Source organism: Oncorhynchus gorbuscha, linkage group LG22 (genome assembly GCF_021184085.1).
Source record: "Oncorhynchus gorbuscha isolate QuinsamMale2020 ecotype Even-year linkage group LG22, OgorEven_v1.0, whole genome shotgun sequence".
Lineage (NCBI taxonomy): Eukaryota > Metazoa > Chordata > Actinopteri > Salmoniformes > Salmonidae > Oncorhynchus > Oncorhynchus gorbuscha.
Window position 1 is genome coordinate 19391263 of NC_060194.1, and position 22531 is coordinate 19413793.

Genomic DNA, 22531 nt, shown 5'->3' on the forward strand with positions numbered 1-22531 from the left:
CTCTGTATCCTGCGAGGAGACTGGGATACTGCCGCATCCAAATGAACCTTGCCTCTCTCTCTGCGGTCGCTAATAGCAAAACAAAGGAGAACAAATCGTTAGTTGCAGAAAAAAAAACATATCCAGTCATACCATGACGGAGAACACTAAAACGCACGTTATATTGCTGTCATGTGGAAGTTTTAACCCCATCACTAAAGGACACATTCATATGTTTGGTAAGCATTACCTACGCGCTCTTCTGTATATTTTAAAGATATGTTTAGTTCTCCAGATGTTGTGGGTAGGAGATATGTTTAAAAATTACAAGGCGTTTAGCAGTCTACAGCAGGTTAGCATGGAATTTAACCTATATATCAGCATTATAATTGCGTGGTGTTGTTGGGTTGGTGTTTTGCCATAGACCTTTATTGGTATTCGCTGTCCATAAGGGAGGTGCTGAAATGGGCTACGGCCTCAGTGACGGAAATGTGATTATGTCAGAATTAAGTTAATGGTGTAATCATTGTAATTTCAGTTGGGGGGTATTTATTTCACTCTCTGTTTCTGAACACCACGTATGAATGGCATTAATTAACAACAGAAGCATTAAATCTACAGGTTTATATTATCCTATACAGCTATATTGAGCGCACAGTATGTATCATTTCAGTGTAGCCCTACGTAGGTATATGCTGCATAGGCCGACCAGCCCTGAAACCGACAGCAAATGGACTTGAAAGAGCAGGCTAGGCTAGTTTGAGATGTAAATGTAGCATGTATACTATACGGATGTTGAGCCACTGGACACAAGGGGCCTATTCAGCATGTTTGAGCGTTGGTTGCCTGCTAGCAGATACTGCGTCACTCATAATGAATGAGAAATCTTATCTCAAATCACAATAGCATACAAAAAAATGTAAAATAATGAGCTAAAACACAACAGGTATTCACAAATTAATGGAAATTCAGCAAAATGGCAAGAAAACACAGGCAAATCTATATCTCATGACTAAATATTTTCTAATTTTTGACTTTATTGTTGTCCTGTACATCCCTTCTTTTTAATGTTCTTTTACTGCTGACATACAATTTGAATAGTTAATGAAGGCAAGCCATTGTTGTCTTTGCTTTAACTGTTGTCAGTTTTCAACTGACATTTAATCAATTAAATAACTGTGGACTATTTCATCATGGCTTATCACTTAGGAAAATATTATGGTTTTCTTGTTAACTGAAACATTACTGATTCTACACACAATTCAGTAATGGCACAGTGCTACAATTAGGGAGATCACATTACAACAGTCAGCCAAATGCATCAGTATATTGATGAAAACAATCACAGTAGAACTAGTAAAGTATTGTATTTTACAATACACATAAGCTATCTTGCCCATCAATATATAGTAATGTCTATATGCTATTTAAAATGAATGCACCTCTAACGGAGGCAAACAATTTATATAAAAGTGAGTTAAAATTACTGCCATCCAAAATCAGGAATACAAAGGTGCACCATAGGCTAGTACCCTGAAAATGACTAAATCCTAAGAGATAGTCATTCGAATAGAGTGAGTGAAATGATTACGCTGCAGCAGTAGTGAGTGAACCTGGAATATCATGAGGCAGAGGGAAAAATCGTCCATTTTTCCATGACCTATTTTCCAAACCACCTCTCTGCATGCCTTGCAGTGGCTGTTATAGAAAAAAGAAAGTACTCTAGCTGCACATGAGTGGAATGAATACTCCCCCAGTGAGCCCTTCTGACTCATAAAGGGATTACGTGAAACAACAGAAAGTGAAGAAGCAGACAAATGCATGTATCATGGACTAAGACTACAGAATATGAAAACATGTGGATGGTGTCAGATCATCATACATTTTCGATATTGATTCAGTTTCATCTATGTTGTAAGTCATTGGATTGCGATTCTTCTCTTGAGACGGTAATGGCGGGGGCATGTAGCTCATTAATACCTAATTCAAAGTTGCATATCTTCACTAGTAGAACCCTTGTCTATGTTCCAAATGGCACCCTATTCCATATATAGTGCACTACACTCTTAGCACCTTTTTTTCTATCTAGAATCTAAAAGGGTTCTTCGGCTCTCCCCATAGGAGAACCCTTTGAATTACCCTTGTTGTTTCCAGGTAGAACACTTTTGGGTTCCATGTAGAAACCTTTCCACAGAGTGGTCTACATGGACCCCAAAATGATTCTACCTGCAACCAAAAAGGGTTCTACCTGGAACCCTTTTTTCTAAGAATGTACTTTCAAAAAAGTAATGCACCAAATAGGGTGCCATTTGGAACTCATTCCTTCAGTTCATTATTTGCCCCACAACATCCGCTTTGATGGACAACCCCAAACGATTCTATTTTTTTATTTTCTCATTAACACTCTCCTCAAATCATACACTAGTGTTCCCATGATCTTAACTTTCTATCTCATACACAAAAAAGGGTTCTTTGGCTGTCCCCATAGCAGAACCATTTTGGGGTCCAGGTATAACCCTTTTGGCTTTCGTGTAGAACCCTCTGTGTAAAGGGAACCACAATGTTTCTTCCTGGATCCAAAAAGGGTTCTTCAAATAGTTCTCCTATGGGGACAGCCAAATTACCCTTTTCTAAATAGCACCTTATTTTCTAAGAGTTTACCCTCTCTTCCTTAATAAATAATGCATTTTCTAATCATATTGATGTTTATGACTCTACATCTATAATGGCTCTGGTCAATTTACACAGGCACTGTACATCACACACTTTGAGCTGAGCTGATGACTTGCAACACGTAGGCTCCAGTAGGTTTCCACATTCTCATACAGGCTTGAAGAGGGCTGAAACAATGAGTTTCTCTATTGGTGGCATGCAGGCAGTAACTCCACAACAACAACAGAATGAATAGATGAATGCTTACCCTGTGGTCGAAACAAAAAGTCCTCATCAATCAACTTCAAAAAGGCTGAAAAAGGCGTCTGGAATTCCTTGATCTGTTTCCCTAGAGATGAACTGTAAAAATTGTCATTTGCACGGATCCACTGGCGAGTTAGGGTTAATTTATTTTTGTACTGTAACTAAAGCAAAATATTCAGCAACACATCAGGTTAATTCACAATAGTGCCCTATGGAAAACAATTTATGAAGGAATGAATGACAACACCGTTATAGACTGTTTATTACAAGCAGAAATTCAGTGACCAAACTTCTCATGACAGAAATGGAAACATTTAGCTGATGGCAGACAATAAGACACAGGTTAGCTGATTAAAACTGTAATGTTGTGCACACTATGAACTATAATAAGTATGTTGACAAGTATGTACTGCATCTGCTTCACAGAGAAAGCCAAAGAATACCTGCACAAAACAGGGAAATTCATTGTGATTGGGGGCATCATCTCTCCTGTACATGACTCCTATGGCAAACCGGTACGAACTTCTTACAGTATATTCACAGACTGCTTTGTTTGTTATCTACGAAGTGGATTTGTTTGATTAACTAACAAACAACCACCTCAACCAATTATCTGATATGAGTGACAGGAGTGCAATTTAGAGAAAATTAACTGGGGTTATTTTTTATGAATGAGTGATTGCTTTGGGTGGTCCTCCTGTGTAGGTGTTGTTGCTGCATTCAGATTATATAAACCACCTCTAATTCTATCGTCATCTATTCTCCCTAGCCATTTCTGGAATAAATTAAAAGCTTGTCCCAGTTTCTCTCTCTATAAGAAACAGAAAACATGAATAATAAATGTAAGAGAAATGCTGTTTCAGTCAGATCATGAATCTTCTGCACATTTTTTCATCATTGTGTCTCTAGCACGAATGAGGATTGGATTAGTATGTTATCATTGTTGTGGTTGCACAAATGATTGACATCAGTTATAGAATGACATCTTCAGCCATTTTACACAAATATATGTTCCTCATAGATAAAACATGTAAAACCAGTCGATTACCATGCAGAGGCACACAATAGAGAGAATGAACACAATGCCTGCATCACAAATGGCACATTATTCCCAAAATATTGCACTATATAGGGAATAGGGTGCGATTTGGGATGCACACAATGAACACAATGTCAGCAGCTTATTGATCCCCTGTGTGTTCACAGGGTCTGGTCCCCAGCAGACATCGTCTCACCATGTGTCAACTGGCAGTCCAGTCCTCTGACTGGATCAGGTGAGTCAGTGGATATATCCGATCAGAACAACAAGTCTGCGTCCAAATGGCACCCTATTCCCTACATTGTGCACTACTTTTGACCAGAACCCTATGGGCCCTAGACAAATGTTGTGTACTAGGGAATAGGGTGCCATTTGGGATGCATTCCAAGTGAATCTTGATTGGCAGTAAGTATCTTGAATGGCCTCTATTAGCCCCTTGAGACAGGATGTATTTCTGGCAATGTCAGTGTGTGAGGTATTTAGCAGATGTGCAATATCATCAGTCCTATTATCCTGCTAATAAGAAGGATAGAGATCAGTGCCCGTATTCATAAAGCGTGAGTATGAGTGCTGATCTAGGATCAGTTAGCCTTTTAGATTATGATGCATGGACAGGGGGGACCTGATCTTAGATCAGGACTTCTTCTCTGAGACGCTTTATGAATACAGGCCCAGGAGTACACAGCTGTTCATCTATTATGTGTCATTTTCCTGCAGAGTGGATCCCTGGGAGTGCTACCAGGACACATGGCAGACTACGTGCAGCGTGCTGGAGCATCATCGTGACCTCATGAAGGTAAGCCAGGCCATGGAATAATGACTGGCTACAGTTACTCAGACCACACTGTATTGCATGAGCTGTACATTTGGCACTGAAGGACAATATCAAGAGCAATTTGATAAAATATGTGGTAGTTCAGAGAGAAGAGAGTTCAAGGTAGCCTACACTAAATGCATCAGACCTCGCTACTGTGTATGGAATTTATCCATAGATGTTGAATTAATGCGCGGCCCACTGGCTCGTTGACATGCGTAGTGGAAGTATGTATAAGGACCAAGAGCAATTTGAACAGCTTTTATAAATTACCTGTACCTTTACTGTATGCTGGGATTTTTTAAACGGCAACTAAATATTACGTTATTTTCGAATATCTACTGTAGTATAAGCCTGGTATCAGCAGAAAAGCGTAAATCTGGTTTATGTGAATACATTGCATTCACTGGGGGAATTAGTGTCACAATATTGATGCCTAGAGTTAAACATCAGATAAATGATGCCTAAGTGAATACATTGCAGTTAATGGGGGGAAAATTAGTGTCATGGTATTGATGCTTCGGGATAAGCATCATATACACGATGCCTAAGTGAATACATTGCATTCAATGGGGGGGGGGGATTAGTGTCACAATATTGAAGCCTCGAGATAAGCTTCATGGTCTTGATGCCTAAGGGAATATATTGCTTTCAATTAGATTGAAAGCAAGTAGTTGACACATAAGTCAATTGTGTTCATGTCTGTTGGTTTCCCTCCCTCCCTTTCTTTGCCTCCCTCTGCCTCATCTTTATCCCCTTTCCTTTTCTTCTCACCCCTCCCCCTTATTTCCCCCCTCCATCCACTCCCCTTCCCTCCCTCTCTCTCTTTTTGTCTTCTATCTCTCTCATTCTCCCTCATTCTCTCTCTCGCTTTCCTTTCAACTCTATCTATCTCTATTCTATAATCCCCCCTCTATATAGCAAGAAAGTTGGTGCTAAATTTGAAATGTGTAATTTGGTGAAAGACAGACAGACACACTCACAGACAGACAGACAGACAGACAGACAGACAGACAGACAGACAGACAGACAGACAGACAGACAGACAGACAGACAGACAGACAGACAGACAGACAGACAGACAGACAGACAGACAGACAGACAGACAGACAGACAGACAGACAGACAGACAGACAGACAGACAGACAGACAGACAGACAGACAGACAGACAGACAGACAGACAGACAGACAGACAGACAGACAAACAGAGCTCCTCTAGTATTTGCAAGAACATTGTGTCTAATGGAGGTAAAAAATAATTTTGTGCCGATTTACTTCAAATTTCATATGCCTGGTCACAACAGTCGCCCGGTCATAAATGTGTACAATTCCTAGAGTTAAAGTGCTTTTGATTGACATTGTTAGAATGATTGAGGCTAGAAACACAATTCACATATGGGATAGTTCAACAGACACTCCTGATGAACGCAAGCCTGCACCTGACCATGTGAAATGAACTCTTCACAGTGAAAGCTTCGCCCCACAGAGAACACAGCTTTTTTCCATAGAAAAACATTACGTTCAGCCATTACATAACCATGATGCCCCTGTGGACTGTGATTGAGCTAGCTAACCATCCTTGCAGACAACCGATAGCAACCTTACAGGGATGCCTCGTGATGAGGTTCAGCTTCCTATGGCAACGGGAGTGGCTTAATTCATCCTCAAGATGGTCCTTTATACTCACCCTGTAGTTATACAAAAATACTGCATTCCGTCCTCTGTAAAACAGTCCGTTCTTAATGTCAAAGCTTGAAACTGGGGCATTTAAACTGGCGCAAGTGACCCCAGGAGGCCGTATATTGAATTTCAGCGTCCTGCTATTATAGGAAGTTACTAAATTGGGGAAAGGGGATACCTAGTCAGTCCAACTGAATGTATTCAACTGAAATGTGTCTTCCGCATTTAACCCAACCCCTCTGAATCAGAGAGGTGCTGGGGGCTGCCTTAACCGACATCCACGTCTTCGGCACCCGGGGAACAGTGGGTTAACTGCCTTGCTCAGGGGCAGAACAACTTTTTTGACCTTCATTGGACACAATGGTCTTGCAGTACCAGAGGGTCTATCTGCCTGTGAGTGTATAAGTCTGTCTGTCAGTCTGCCTGTCTTTTCCCAAATTACACATTTCTAATTTATCACCAACTTCTTTGCCTTGAATGCAATGTATTGACTTATGTGTCAATATCTATGTGTCAATATCTAGTCTGTGGAGGTGGGAGAGAGAAGAGAGAAAGAGAGAGAGGGGGGGATGAAAGAAGGGGGATGGAGAGAGAAGTTAAGGAGGTGGGATAAAGAAGAGGTAGAGAGAGATAAGGAGGCAAATATAGAGAAAGAGTAGGAGGGAGGAAGAGAGAGAGAGAGAGAGAGTCAGCGAGTCAGAACATTGTGTCTAGTGAAAAAAATAATTTGTTACAATTCCTAGGAGAGAGAGAGTGAGAGTGAGAGAGAGAGAGAGAGAGAGAGAGAGAGAGAGAGAGAGAGAGAGAGAGAGAGAGAGAGAGAGAGAGAGAGAGAGAGAGAGGAGAGAGGGGAGAAGAGAGAGAGAGAGAGGGGGATAAACAGAGCGAGAGACAGAGGAAGGCAAATAGAGGGATGGATGGAGCGATGGAGAGGGTTGGTGAATAGAGAGATAGAGTGATAGAGGGAGGGAGAGAAAGAGAACGAGAAGAAGGGAGGGGGAGAGAAGAGAGATGAAGAGGAGGGAGAGAAAAGGTGGGGGAGAGAGAGAGAGAGAGAGAGAGAGAGAGAGAGAGAGAGAGAGAGAGAGAGAGAGAGAGAGAGAGAGAGAGAGAGAGAGAGAGAGAGGGGGGGTGAAAGAAGTGAGAGAGAGAGAGAAGAGGAGAGGGAATAAAGAGGAGGTAGAGAGAGTGAGCGAGAGTGAGCGAGAGTGAGAGAGAGAGAGAGAGAGAGCTTTGTTCGTAGGCATCAATATTGTGACACTAATCTTCCCCCAATTGAACATAATGTATACACATACGCGTCATGTTTCTTTGATGTGTATCTTTTTGCTACAAACCTACCAGATTGACACTTCTCAATTATATCATGTTGGTAGTATGTGACAAATCCAATTATTCCGTCAGAATGTAGTCAATCTGTTTGTGCTGCTGACCTAAGTTGGCTCAAATGCAATTCTCTGGGACTGAAAATGTAAATTCTGATGTTTTCCTGTCCACAGAGAGTCACAGGGTGTATTCTATCCAATGTGAACACACCGTCCACAACTCCAGTGATCGGCCAACCACAGAATAAGACTCAGACTGCCATCTATCAGAACCACAACACAGTGAACAACAAGCCCACTGCCAGTGAGTGATGGTGTACATACACAAACGTATTTGAGATAACATTCATGCCATTTCGATTAGGATGAGAATCTAGGTCTAATATCTTGAAAATGTATGATTGATGGAAAAGAATAAACGTTGTTATAATGTACCAAGAAATGAATGGCCTGTTCTGTAAATATTTTTCAATGGATGTAATTTGCTGCTAGAAAATGTTCGATGTTTTCTTCCATATACCTAAACAGTTAAGCTGTGGGGGAAGATGAGTGAGAGCTTGGGTAAAATTTGCTGTGTTCGCCCCCACATGGACCGTTTCACCTTTGTAGGTAAGTAGGCTACACAGGCAACTTCCTGAAAAACCTTACATTTCTTAGCTCCCTCTGTAGATGCCTACTGGATTGCTTGTATTGCTTTTCATCTTTTGAATGAATTTATCTTAACACTTTGTTCTAGCTAGCTATTTGTTTTCGGTAGCTATCAAGTAAACACAATGTAAGTTCACAATGATAGATGAATTCAATTATAACCTTTTCTTGTATCTTTTTAATTTGATCTCAAAAGATGAAAATGCCAACCTTGGTACTGCAATGCGATATGAGGAAATTGGTGAGTTAACACTCTTTTGTACGTCTCCATAAGATTTATGTATTGCCAATATTGCATACTGTTGCATTAGGTAATATTGCATAGGTAATATTGTATAGGTAATATTGGCATAGGTAATATTGCATAGGTAATATTGCATACAGTCTGTATATCGTCAGAATACAAAAGCTTTTGCTTATGTCATTCGATTTTCACTCAACAACCCATAAGAACTTTCTTCATTATCAAATCATTGAACAGGAAGTTGTCTTATCCAACTCTTTGTTTATTGGGTGTCTAATTTCTGTCTTCCTCTCTATTGTCCAGAGTTGCGCATCTTGCTCCTATGTGGCAGTGATCTTCTGGAGTCATTCTGCATCCCTGGCCTATGGAAAGACAGTGATGTAAGCCCCTCGTTCTTTCTCTTCCCCATCTTCTTAGGTCTGTTGTGAGACTGTCATTCACGGAAGAATTATGTTCATACTTTGCATAGAATACATTCTTGCCTATTGGCATGCGCTAAAGTTTTATTAAAGCAGACATAGGCAGACCTGTAGAGGTCAAAGGAGACACTGCAAGACGAATAGTTTTAAATAAGGACGGCATTTGAATCTATCCAGTGTCCACTTAGAGGCATGAATGCAAACGATGTAATACCCGAATGAGCATAATGCTGCATCCAAGATACTTTAGCAAAACTATTACAGTCACCCGTTTCATTAGCATTGCAAGGAAATACCGCAATGTGTCATACAAATGGTTTGCAGATGGAGGTGATTGTGGGAGACTTTGGGATTGTTGTTGTGCCTCGGGACGGAGTTGATACAGAAAGGATAATGAACCATTCCTCTGTGCTGCGCAAGTACAAGGTAATAACTACATTGTGAGCGTATGAGTCATGAGCTTGGTGAAAAGTAGGAAACCAATTAGCTTGATAATGTAATCTGTAAGAAGCTTATTATGTTAATGTCTTAACATAATATATAATAATAATAATATATGCCATTTAGCAGACGCTTTTATCCAAAGCGACTTACAGTCATGTGTGCATACATTCTACGTATGGGTGGTCCCGGGGATCGAACCCACTACCCTGGCGTTACAAGCGCCATGCTCTACCAACTGAGCTACATAAAATCAACTCTGTACCATAGAAAATTAGAAATGTCAATGTATTAATTGTATAATGTGGAAAAGATGCTCTCTTTGTAATTTCCAGGATAACATCACTGTCGTAAAAGATGATGCCAACCACCCTATGTCCATTGTCAGTTCAACCAAGAGCAGGTTAGTGTGAATTATAAGCTGGGTGGTTCGAGCTCTGAATGCTGATTGGCTGACCAAGGGCATGAGAAAACATGTATTTTACTGCTCTAATTACGTTGGTAACCAGTTTATAATAGCAATAAGGTACCTTGGGGCTTTGTGGTATATGGCCAATATACCACAGCTAAGGGCTACTGTATATCCAGGCACTCCGTGTTGCGTTGTGTTTAAGAACAGCCCTCAGCTGTGGTTTATTGGCGATATACCACACCTCCTCGGGCCTTATTGCTTAATTATAATGTATCTACCATCCTTTGGGCCTCCATTAGGAATATTTAAGAAATAATTATGGACTGTTCTTTATTATTATTGTCTATTTTTCACTGTGGACTCTCAAAAGGTTTGGTTATTTTTCACAAATATGGATGTCTCTTAATGTACCACTTTGGTTGCTGTTCGGTGTCTCTTGGGTGTAACCACAACATTTGCTAAACATTAGGGGGCAGTTTCCCAAACACAGATTCAGCCTAGTCGTAGACTAAAAAGCTATTTCAATGGAGATTCTCCATTAAGCTTGCTTTTTAGTCCAGGACTAGGCTTAGTCTGTGTCCAAGAAACCGCCCCTAGAAGATGAACTGAGCTGTTCCCGTAGAACATTAGAATCATTGAAATTCTATGGCTGTTCCCTTCCTTCAGACTGGCCCTGCAGCATGGTGACGGCCATGTGGTGGACTACCTGAACCAGCCAGTCATCGACTACATCCTGCAGAGTCAGCTCTACATCAATGCTTCTGGATAGGAACTACTGCTTTGGCCTGTTGGCATATTGTCCCTGTCTGTCTTTCATGTGAAACGTATACTCCTCTTGAGCTACTGCTTTTCCATTTAAAGATATCCATATCCCTTCTTACTGTATCATGGTGACTCATCTGACCTGTGGATGTACATCGAGGTGCCTGAGAGCTGTGTGTATGTGTGGACCACCTTCACAACTGACTTTGTGTAGGCTGCGCCGGCCGGGCGGGATAGAGAGGGGGGGGGGGGGGATGGGGTTTTGGGGCGTGTCCCAAATAGCATAACTTTCCCCTATTGTGCACTACATTTGACCCGGTCAACAATAGTGCACTTTATAGGGAATAGGGTGCAATTTGGGATGCCCACTTGGTGTCATTAAGAGAGGGTGTAGAGATGGTAACCTATTGAATTTGGGCCTTTGCTGTTGATTTAAAATCTGTATGTTTTTAGACTGCATGCTTAGAATGTTTCTGTTTTGGCATGAGTACTTACTCACTTTGTAGATAGATGTTGTGAAAGTGATTGCAAAAAAACGAACATATAGTGGGTACCCACCTCTCACTTAATTTTCTGTTCACTCCAAGTCTACTTTATGTACAGTATCTGTATTAATGTACCTGCGACTGCACATCAATGCCTAAATGTTTGGTTTTCAGTGGGCATTGATGCAAGATGTACATCTGTTTGCACATAAGAGAATGATTTGAACGTTCATTTATTTGTGTGTGCAAAGGATTTTGACTCGTTTCTTCTGCTTGCCACCCGAGAAAATGACCACGCCTCCAAAAAACAAATGCAATGAACCTGTTTCTTACTGTGTGCTATGTAGCTAGATTATTTTACATATAGAGGAAAAAAACAACAGCACAAACTATAGAAGTGCATTTCATGTGCCCTGGGGATGAGTTCACAAATGCAAGTCTCTCACTCTCCTTGCACATAACACTCTGTCATAATAACATCAGTCTGAAATAAATGTGTTCTAATGTTGTACTGCAAAGGACGTGGGGATATAGCCTTTGATCAGTAGTTTGTTACTGAAACTCCTCATGGTCAGGGCCAAGACACGTTTGACAGTGTATTTTAATGAGCATTGTATGTAACCATTGATTTAGTCAGTCTTACTGCAAGGAAGGGTAAATAGGGGGGCACATTTTGGTTTAATAAGTGTCTTTAATTGTGACCAAAGCATATTTACAGTAGCTTTATGTGTGTCCATTTGGCTAAGATTATTAGGTTATTCAATTTTAATAGCCGATGAAGCAAAAGTAAAATTCATTCCACTATTTCCGGAAATCTCCTGGTTCACGATTTGAAAGAAATAGACATACAAGTGCTAGTTGTCCATGTAGTAATCTCGTTCTCCAGCCTCGTGCAGAACATAGAAGTCTGACATGACGCAAGACTATCAAGAGACAATTTTCAAGTCGTGTCGAAAGTCATATTTAATTGGATCTGGAATGGCCAGAAAACATTCAAACGGGCATATTTATAAAACAAACATGAGTTGGAGGGTTAAAATGATTTAATATTAAGGTATTAAACCTCTCACTTAAAGACACCATTATATCAAAATTATATCTATATCCAAAATGGTTTTTGAGTAGGCTACTAAGAGAGGCACATCCAATGTTCAAAAGCGGGCTCTTTGCCATTAAAACAAACCATTTGACAATCAAATCAAATGTTATTGGTCTCATACACATGGTTAGCAGATGTTAATGCGAGTGTAGCGAGATGCTTGTAAATGGAACCCTGTTTAAAGCCATACAGAATTGGTTACAATTCCAATTTCATCCTCCAGAAGAGGCGTAACAAATATTACAGAAAATAATATGGCTAAACTCCAATGTACTGATAAAGGAAAGGAACATTGTTTTGGAGAAAATGTACAAGGAAGGTATCGTGATTATGAATGACATTGTAAATAAGGACAGTCAAATGTTGTCACACAAGCAATTAACAAAGGTCTATGGAGATGTGGGCGCAATATAAAAGTAGAACCAAATTGCAGCTCACACATAAAAAATGGATGGAGCAATTACTCATAAGAGAAAAGGATAAATTAGTTTGTTTGCCGCCAATCAAAAACCATGCATGGCTTAAAATGACTAGTGTAAATCGTATATCCGTTTTATTTAAGCTTGAGAGGTTTGACAACTATACCGCATAGAATTCAAGATAGTTGGGAACAGATTTTTGATGTTTCAATATCACGGCATCGGGTTTATGAACTGATATATAAAACAACACTTGACACAATGTGTTCTCTTCCATTTAAACTATTATATAAAATTCTTGGCACAAAAATAATGTTCACTATAAGGGGCATTGAACAGTCAGCCTTGGGCAGACTGCAACCAAGAAATAGAATCAATAGATCATTTATTTTTGCGCTGTGCTTCGCTGGCTCGCTTTTGGAGTCAGGTCCAGGAGTGGTTGCTGAGTCATAATGTCTGTGTTCAGATGGACCTACAAAAGTACTGTTCGGAGATCTGAGAGACCACAATCAATCAATGGGAAATATGATTATATGCTTAGCTGAAGTATTTAATTTGAGGGCAATCGTGGTAGAAATGGTACAAATAGAGAGGTTCAAGACTCTTAGTAAGACATCACAGTAAAATAGAAGGATGTATTGCAAAAGGAAATAGTCGAATGGTAGTGTACTGGGAAAGACGGGCTAGTCTGTGGACATCTGAGGGGTGGAATGGAGATCAGAAGGACTGGTTGATTTGAGAATGAACTTAGAGTCCAGTACAAACAGCAGGAGGCTATAGAAATGTTGCAAGTAATGCTATTTTATAGACTAATCTATCTGCTAGTTTCATAGCTGATTACAAAACATACTATCAGTAGTACACTGTGTAAGATGCTCCAGACTCACAACACTGCTTCTTTATGTGTGCTCAAAATGTAATACTTTATGTACAAACTGAACTGGGTCCCAATATCCCTTCAAGTCGATGGTCTTTATTCATGCATCCCTTGAGTCTTTCTATCAAACATCTCAGCAGGGTACGCCTTACATACACAACATCAGTTACTTTGTGTTCTTCAAAGACTGGTTTAGATAAACTAGATGTAGTGGGAAATCTGATATGAAAAATAAGCATCGTCGTGGTCCTAGTTAATATGGACCGATTTTACTATACTATAGTCTCAGAGAAGATTTCATAGAACCTGCGGCTTTAATTCGAGCTGAGTGGGTTTAGATGACTTGTAGATATAATATCAAGAGTTTGATTGTATTCTGTCCATTGATTTATTTGGATAGGGAGAATCCTATGTAATATGCACTGGGTTAGAAATTATTTGTATTTTCTCGTCTTCAACTGTGGACTGACACAATATAACATCTACTCTGAGTTTATTAATACCTCCATAATAAACCAAGTGTGTAACAATATATATTTTGTAGTTGCTTACATTGTTAGTAAGTCCCTCAGTTGAAGAGCAAAAGAAGGACACATGAAACACATTCATGTTAATTGACATTCATTCAATTAGTTTGTGTTGCATTAAGTGGCACCAGGTTTGTATTGTTAAGAAATGAATAAATATTGCAGTTTATTTTACAGAATACAACAGAAAATACCATGTTTTCAACACTTCCTAGATCACTGAAAATATTGCTTCTCTTGAGTCTGAAACTTCACAGAAAACATTTTTTTGCAGACAGTTATAAATACATTTAGTTTAACACACATTTTTCTCACATGTAAAAACACGTAACACCATAACACATTCAGAGTTATTTTCCAAACAATTAGGCATCCCAAATGGAGCCCTTCTCCCTATATAGTGCACTACCTTTTGACCAGAGCCCTTGGGCCCTTAAGCACTATATAGGAAATAGGGTGCCATTTGGGACGGAACATTAGATCTTTGAATAGGGGTGATTAAGGTTTCTCAATTGGTGGGGTGTTGAAGCAGCCCTTAGGGATGTTGGCGTGGATGTCCTCCAGGTTCCTGATGTCATCCAGGATCATATCAATATCTAGGTTGAGGCCAGACAACCTGGCCCTCTGGCCGGCCTCCTTCTCCTCCAGGTCCTGAAGTCGAGGCCGGAGCTGCTGGTTGACCTGGTCACGAGCACTGGAGATGGACTGCTCCAACTCACCGAGCCTCTCCTCGTCCACACTGCCTGGCTTACCTGTTAGGAAAGGAGAAGAGGGGGAAGGGTCGAGAGGAGAAGACCAATGGTCAGCACCAGCTTAAATCATAATGTCATAAATATGTGTTTTTATTACATTAATATGATGATAGGACGGTGAGTGAAATTAGACAAAACACAAGTGGTTTTGTTTTGTTTGAGTTTGCTGATTGTAGTTGTTGGGGGAATTTACCGATCATGCTCAGGAGGTTATTGATGACCAGGAGTGTTTCTCCCACTGCATCTCTAGTGTGCTTGGCGTTGACGTAGGCACCCGTTCCTCCCATTAAAGCCTGAGGGAAAGAACATTGCAAAGCATTATAAATATTACAGACCTTTCATTTGGAAAAATGTATTTATTTTAAGAACCATTTGTGTGTGCTGGAGTTGTGTACTGGAGTGTTTCACATGAATCCGTTTTATTGACACAGGTTTGTTAAGGTATAACATATCATATCTGAGGGCATCACACTAAAACGGACCTCTGCAGCTTTGTCTCTCTGTCCCTCAGCATTGGCCCTCTCCGCCGCCACTTTGGAAACAGTGGCTACCACCTGGGTCTTCAGGTCCTGCACGTCCCCTTTCAGCTTGGTGGCGTCCTTCAGTAGATCAGCGGGAGCTACTGGTAAAGAGCCGGACATTCCCTGTGGACAACAAAAAACAGTCAAATGAGCTCATTTTGAAGTTTCCATGCAAGTATTCTGGTTGTGAATAGGTCATGTCTGGAATTGAATGGGCTCATGTGCATAAGTGACTCGAAACATTAACCTCATTGTTTTCCCAACAGACATTTTCCTTCTAGAGACTCGAGCTAAATGCACAAGCTGTGGATTAGCATATGAACCCCAGTTGGATATTCCCATTGAAAGGAAAGAGTCTGTTAGTTAGGGTACCTCCAGTCGAGAGACCACAGCTTCCAGCCTGCTGAATGTGCCCAGTGCATCATTGTAGTCATCAGACACACTGCCTATGATGAATATGGTCTCTGAGTTGTTGCCAACAGCTTGCTGAATGGTGGCATTTATGCCAGGGAGTCTCTTTATGGCCTCGTCTGCCAAAGCCTTGTTCTTGCTGATCTGGCCGTCAAACCCTGTAGGATACAAGAGATTTAGACATAACCAGCGGCCTTTTCTGGCAGGTTTATCTGTAGTGTATCAGTATCGAGATATCTTTTTTTGTTATACAGTTTTTAAATATATTTGCTATGTTCTAGATACTGGGCAATAAATATGTGCTTTTCAGATAAGAGAATCGCTGTATTCGGTGCAAAGGACACACAATAACATTTTATTGATTAACTTACACCTGCTGTACCTGCCTGTAGTGCTGTTGAACGTCATTATTGATTCAACTGAGAAATATATAGCTCAGATATAATTACAGTTACTGTGTGTCTGTGCCTTTCTAATATGTGGGCCGGCCTTGTCATATAATATGCTGGCAGTTTATTCATATTTCTACTGTGCTGTAGTTGGAATAAGACCTATTGAAATGTGAAAGTTATACCTCTGAGCATCTCCAGCGCATCATCCACCCCATCAATGTTGTCTGTGATGGCCTTCAGGGCCAGTTCTGTGTCGGCCTTCGCTGCATTCGCTCTAGCAAGGAGCTGGTAATATTCCTGTACGAGAGAAATACCAACAATCAACATCGTGCCAGTTATGACCATTTATAAGGGTTAGTGAAGTCATTAGCTAATTATACACTATTGAAATACTTCAGTTGGATAATCTATCAGTGAATTTCACACGTCGCAGGAAGGAAAGTATTTCTCAGAAACCTTTGAAGTTGGAATATGAGATATGATATACTACCAATCCTACACAGAAAGTTTTCTGAAAGCTGATGAGTGAATAGTGAAAGGCCTCAAGTGTACCTGTTGAGCTGCCTTCCCCAGGGCCAGGAGGTCCTCTACTGCAGCCTTGTCCTCTTGGGTCTCCTCTTGTAGCGCCTGGTACTCTGTGAGGTTTTCCTCCACCTGTTCACTCAGGCCATCCAATTTAGCCGCCACACTGTCAATGTCCTTTTGCCAGAAAACAGGAGCCCATTCAGACTCAGCGCGTTGTGCAAGCGTAATTACATACGCACTAGATTCCTCACCAGTCAGGTTTTAATTAGATCTCCTCCCCCTCTTTGCATTTTTTGCTGACTCATGTCCTCGAATGTTAATTGCTTTGTTATGTTTACATGTAAAGTAGCAAGCTTTACAAACATGCCATGAGACAGGTTCAGTTGCCAATGGTTAGACACAATAATTTCATAATGTTCATAGTGAACGGTGTTGAAATTGAATGCTTTTTTCAACTCTCTAGGACACAAGCACATTGTGGGGGAATCCTTCTCTCCCTCATTTCCAGGACGGAGACACTGTATATCTGTCAATATTTGCCTATTATGATTTTTAAGATATCTCGGAAGACTTAACCTGAGAGCAGTCACCAAATACAGACCAGAGAAAAGAGCCTGCTGAGAGGCCTGTTCTGCTCAATACCTTGAGAGGACCAGGGATGTTCAGCTCCAGGGTGGCTATCTGCTCCAGGGTGTCAACTGCCATCCTGCTCTCATCTTGGGCAGAGCTGCTTAGGCGAGTGGCCAGGCTCTCCATGGCCTTCACCTGGGCTGAGTTCTTATCATACCTGACCAGAGGAAAACCAAATATAACTAATATCAATAGAACAACAACGGTTCATCGATGATGTTATTATGCAGAACATTACATGGCTGGTCTTAGAGGACATATCGTCTACTGTGTTTTCACAGGAGATTGACATGAGGTGGCTCTGTAGCTCAGTTGGTAGAGCATGGCGCTTGTAACGCCAGGGTAGTGGGTTCGATCCCCGGGACCACCCATACGTAGAATGTATGCACACATGACTGTAAGTCGCTTTGGATAAAAGCGTCTGCTAAATGGCATATATTTATTATTATTATTATTATTATAGTTTCTTACTTGGTTTTGAGGTCACCGATAAGCTCTCTGATCTTGTTTTCCCCTGTCATGACAGTTCTCATGAGTGCCAGGGACTTCTCTGACTCTGCAAGAGCACTGTTTGCCGTCTTCTCCACTGTCGCCGCTTTGCTCTGATGTCTAATAAACAGTTACAACATAGAGTCATCCTTAGCACGACAAGTCATTTTCTGACATGGGATTTTCAGTCTGTACGAATGGGACATGGAGGGGTGCAGTACTCACTTTTCAGCCAGGCCTGTTGCTCTCTGAACCAGAGTAGAGAGGCTGTCTGTGTCCACTTCTGCATCACTTAAAGGGAATTCCTAACATCGGGGTGGAAGGTAAACACGAATGAAACAGATCACTAACACGCATACATTGACATATTCATATCTCCTTCCTCTCTCCTCATTTGATTACATTAGTGATAAAAACAAGTAGAATATCACTGTACTATTATATAACTCACAGCTTGCTTGATGTTGAGTCTGGCCTCTTCTAGTTTGCGCCGCACATCATGAATGAGTGTCTGGATATCGGAGACCTGTCGTTGGTACCTCTGGTCCTGCAGCTTTATGTTGTTGATGGTGTTGGAGATCGCCTGGATGTCTCTGCCTTCACTCAGCTGGGTTGTACTGATGTATGAGAGCCGGGCCTGTAAGTCTTTCTCTGATTCTATTCAACAGAACAAAACAAGACAAGTCACCAACAGGAAATCTTTGCACTTCACATATAAACCTGAAAGCTTCACAAACTGAGTGTGAGATGCATTCGGGTGTGACAGAGACACAGTGAATGGACGGTGCTTCACCATGTTTCAGAAGCCTGGTAACCATCCTGAATGGTATTGACATATGTTGACCAATTAGAAAATGACTGATCCTCTGATCCTTTAAGTATCAAGGATGTATAACTATTATAAAAGACATACCAGAGAGTGTCTGTGCATTTCTCTGCAGGTCTGTGACTATGTCCTCTGCTGCTCTGATGGCTCTCTCCATCTGGGCGTCGTTCACTGGGAGACTGCCACTCTCCGTCCCCGTAAACAGAGTTTCTATCTCCCGCAGTTTACGAGTGTACCCCTCCACCTGTGACACATGGCCCAATGGGATAGGAAAGCTTAAATAGAGCTTATGAAAGGTTATTCTCTGGTGATAGATGGAAAGATAGCTGGCTGGAGGCCAGCACTCACACAATATTTTGGTCTAGATTGGCAAGATTAATTAAAGGTTAACAAAAACCTTACCTCTGCAATACTTTACTGTAGGCCGACATAGTACATTCAGAATATGTAATTGGAGGCAAAGTGTGAGATGGGGAGCAGTAGATTCAAACCCTCAAAGGTATTCATTATGAAAGAGAAATAACTTCATAGGTTAACTGTTGTGTTTCAATACTTCAACTTCAACGCCTCCTTTCAATTCCTCCTCCCACACTACAGCCTGAGGGGAGGGAGCACTCCAAATGTCACCCTGTTCCCTATTTAGTGCACTACTTTTGACAAGGACCCTTGGGTTCTGGTGGACATTAGTGCACTATACAGTATATGGAATTGGGTGCCATTCATCTTAGGCAATGCCAGAGAGAACACACCCCACACAAATATTTCATTTACCTGTCAAGTACTTTCCCCTCCCAGGTAGAGGCAGTATATTTACTGAGAAGACCTGATGAAGAAATGTTCTTGCAAAAATACTAATGCCAGATCACAACTTGTATGAAGACACTCTAAACCTCTTCCTCTCGTAACAAAATCCTTGTACAGCTATTCTTTCGTTCTTTCCCACTAAGCTTTACGGATGTGGAAACAGCGACAAGGTGAACACAGTGAAGCCAGAACAAATACCACAGCCAATAGCCTTATTTCTGGTCCAGTTATTGTGTCCGCGTCTCAAAAGGAATCATATTCCCTATACAGTATAGCCTAGTGTACTACTTTTGATCAAGGTCTGTATATAGGGAATAGAGTGCCATTTGGGATGCATACTGTGCTGCCATTTAATAATTGGAGATGACATGTTGGTCCTGAATGGAAAAAGAAGACATTGATCAAATAATCCCAGTGGATTTTTACCTTGGTCTTGACAGGGTTGAAGCAGGAGGGACACGCAGAACGCTGGCACTTCAGACCCTCAAAGCCTTCTCTGCATGAACACTGGCCCTGGTCACCGCATTTGTTGTACAGAGAACCCTGGGAATTGCAGCCACAAGCTAGAACGCAAAAGGAAAAACAGTTGTTAAAATGTATATAAAATGGCAGACAATATTTGACTGTCAGAATCTAAAGGAGGAGCGATGTGCCTCGTGTCTACGTGTGAAAGAGCTGGATATGGGGAGCAAACAAGGTGCTGTCCGTACGTTTGCATGCCTCTGATGGCATGCTGTGGTGATATCCATCCAGACAGCTCTCACAGAAGAAGCCAGTGGTATGATTCAGACATTTCAGGCACTCCCCTGTCTGCGGGTCACAGCTACTGACACCGTTGCACTGGCAGCGCCGACAAGGCCTCTGAACGCCATTTTCCCCCAAGGGATTGCCATAGAAACCATCCTGGCAGGTGTCGCAAAGTGAGCCTATTGAGAGTGAGGAAGAGGTACAATATGAAATATCAAATATGCAAATAGCTGACATTGAATGATGAATGCCCTAGCACTCTATCCCATCTAACAGCCATGGTCTGTGACTGTGTCCCAAATGGCATCCTATTCCCTATACAGTGACTCACCAGTGGTGCCAGGTGGACAGAGGTCACACTTGACCTTCACGGTTCCTGGGCTCACAGAGCAGGCAGCTCCATTGGGACAGGGACATTTCAGACAGGACCGTGGCTGGGCAGGGTCATTATAATACCCCAGCTGGCAGGTCTGGCGACCAGGGGTCTCATCTGCAGAGTAGCAATCGCCTGTGGAATGGCACAACACAAAATCAGACACACACTTTCAACAAGACAGGATTTGTCCTGCATTACATTATTTTCATTTTATATGAACATTGTATTTCAAGCATTGATTTGAACTTCTATCCAGGGATTTTGGCATATTGCAAAAGGAGGTTTGTCCTGATGAAAATCAACCAAATCTCATCATTAATAGCGACAATACAAAATATATTAACACAAACATACAGTAACACTTGGACAAAGTTAAAACGTCACCAACCTGTTTCAGAGTCACAGCTTCCTCCTCTACAGCTGCAGGGCTCACAGGAGCTGTATGGACCTTTGCTCGGAGAACTTCTCTTATACCCTGACGCACACCTCTCACAGAACTGTCCCTTGTATCCCACTGGGCAGTTACAGTTCTGGACCCAGGCAGCAGGGGTACCGGCCCCCTGACGTGCAGACTCCATACGTACATTGTCAAGGTAACCGCGCCCTGCAAAGGACAACAAGGTATTGAGCTTAATTGAGGGATTGACAAGAGATGAAGAGAAGGCAATGTGTTGAGGATGTGTACCAGTGTCATTTTTGACAATTGATTTAGAAAGATTACATAATAAAAATACAAATACTGAAATAAACTCGATATAAAACTGTTCCAAAGCACTTATTTTTACGACCAAGGAATGACTCTAATGATCTGTTTATGCAAAACAGTAACCAATCTCATAGTCTGAGTCATACAAAAATAAACACTTACCATTTTCCCCAAATGTCCCACGGATTTTGATGGCAGTCAGATTCTGGAGGAGTTTTTGAAACTGGAAAGATGACAGGAGGGGCCTCCATTTACTGCTCCGTTGCTCATCCAGTCTGAGAATGAAAGACACAGCATGCAATGTTTACACCACCATGTCCTTACTACTCTGCTTATTGCTGTAATTACATTGTAGATATTGTAATTATTCATCGTTACACTGTATATTTTGAGAATAAATATGGAAACATGTATTTTGATGGAAGCAAAAACCAGTGGTGTTATTGTATTAGGCTACTATTATTGGTCACAATGGTGCAGTTTGTTGTGAGACAGGATTGGATTTGACCAATTAGAGATGAGCTGCTTGGCAACCAGCCATTTCCCCTTAATTGTAATCCATTTGGATCAGACAAGCAGATGACCCTCTGGCTTACTAGCTGTTATCAAGCTTTTACATTCAATCAGCGTGAGAAAAACATTGACCCCTTCACACTCCACATTCATAATGTGAAATGGTCTATAATGTGTTTCTCAATTGTTATCTTTGGCATCCATCTCACTATTCACACCTGCATACTTATCTCCTGCAGATCAAATTATGCTTGTTTCTGCCCTGAGATGGACTGCTTCCTATCAGTCGGTACACTTGGTACCTCCATAGCTGTGTGTTGTACACAACTTGACTTTTTTTCACATTTTGTTCAGTGTCACTGATCTACACATAATAGCCCATAATGTTAAAGTGGATCTTTGTTTTTTTTTAATGTTTATCAATTAATTTTTAAAAAATGAACACCTGAAATGTCTTCAGTCATTAAGTATTCAGTACTTTTGTTATGGCCTAAATAAGTGCAGGAGTAAGAATATGCTTAACAGGTCACATAATAAGATCCATGGACTCGGCTCGTGTGCGTTAATACTGTAGTGTTTAACATGCTTTTTAAACGACTACCTCATCTCTGTATCCCACACACACAATGAACTGTAACGTCCGGAAGTCAAGCAGTGAATTTCAAGCACAGATTCAACCACAAAGACCACTGAGTTTTTCCTATGGTTTGCAAAGAAGGGCACCTAGTTGGATAAAACAAAAAAGCAGACAT

General features: G+C 41.1%; 2 protein-coding genes across 2 annotated transcripts in view; one reads left to right on the top strand and one right to left on the bottom strand.

The window, feature by feature from the left end:
• Positions 1 to 14266, top strand: LOC124010007 (nicotinamide/nicotinic acid mononucleotide adenylyltransferase 2). Its single transcript, XM_046322306.1, has 11 exons — positions 1 to 218; positions 3322 to 3410; positions 4102 to 4169; positions 4652 to 4730; positions 7929 to 8058; positions 8283 to 8363; positions 8599 to 8643; positions 8950 to 9026; positions 9390 to 9491; positions 9842 to 9909; positions 10585 to 14266. Exons 1-11 carry the CDS (start codon positions 134 to 136, stop codon positions 10685 to 10687), a joined length of 927 nt encoding a protein of 308 aa, XP_046178262.1. The 5' UTR covers positions 1 to 133; the 3' UTR covers positions 10688 to 14266.
• Positions 14225 to 22531, bottom strand: part of LOC124010006 (laminin subunit gamma-2-like) — a 14307-nt gene continuing 6000 nt past the window's right edge. The window contains exons 7-22 of the mRNA XM_046322305.1: positions 21429 to 21541; positions 20949 to 21164; positions 20516 to 20692; positions 20148 to 20363; positions 19864 to 20000; positions 18721 to 18877; positions 18259 to 18464; positions 18033 to 18112; positions 17790 to 17927; positions 17331 to 17475; positions 16716 to 16862; positions 16346 to 16460; positions 15733 to 15929; positions 15322 to 15483; positions 15033 to 15132; positions 14225 to 14839 (exon numbers count right to left, since the gene is read on the bottom strand). Of these exons, the coding sequence (XP_046178261.1) occupies positions 14586 to 14839; positions 15033 to 15132; positions 15322 to 15483; positions 15733 to 15929; positions 16346 to 16460; positions 16716 to 16862; positions 17331 to 17475; positions 17790 to 17927; positions 18033 to 18112; positions 18259 to 18464; positions 18721 to 18877; positions 19864 to 20000; positions 20148 to 20363; positions 20516 to 20692; positions 20949 to 21164; positions 21429 to 21541 (2560 nt within the window). The 3' untranslated portion in view covers positions 14225 to 14585. The remainder of the gene's footprint in view (positions 14840 to 15032; positions 15133 to 15321; positions 15484 to 15732; positions 15930 to 16345; positions 16461 to 16715; positions 16863 to 17330; positions 17476 to 17789; positions 17928 to 18032; positions 18113 to 18258; positions 18465 to 18720; positions 18878 to 19863; positions 20001 to 20147; positions 20364 to 20515; positions 20693 to 20948; positions 21165 to 21428; positions 21542 to 22531) is intronic.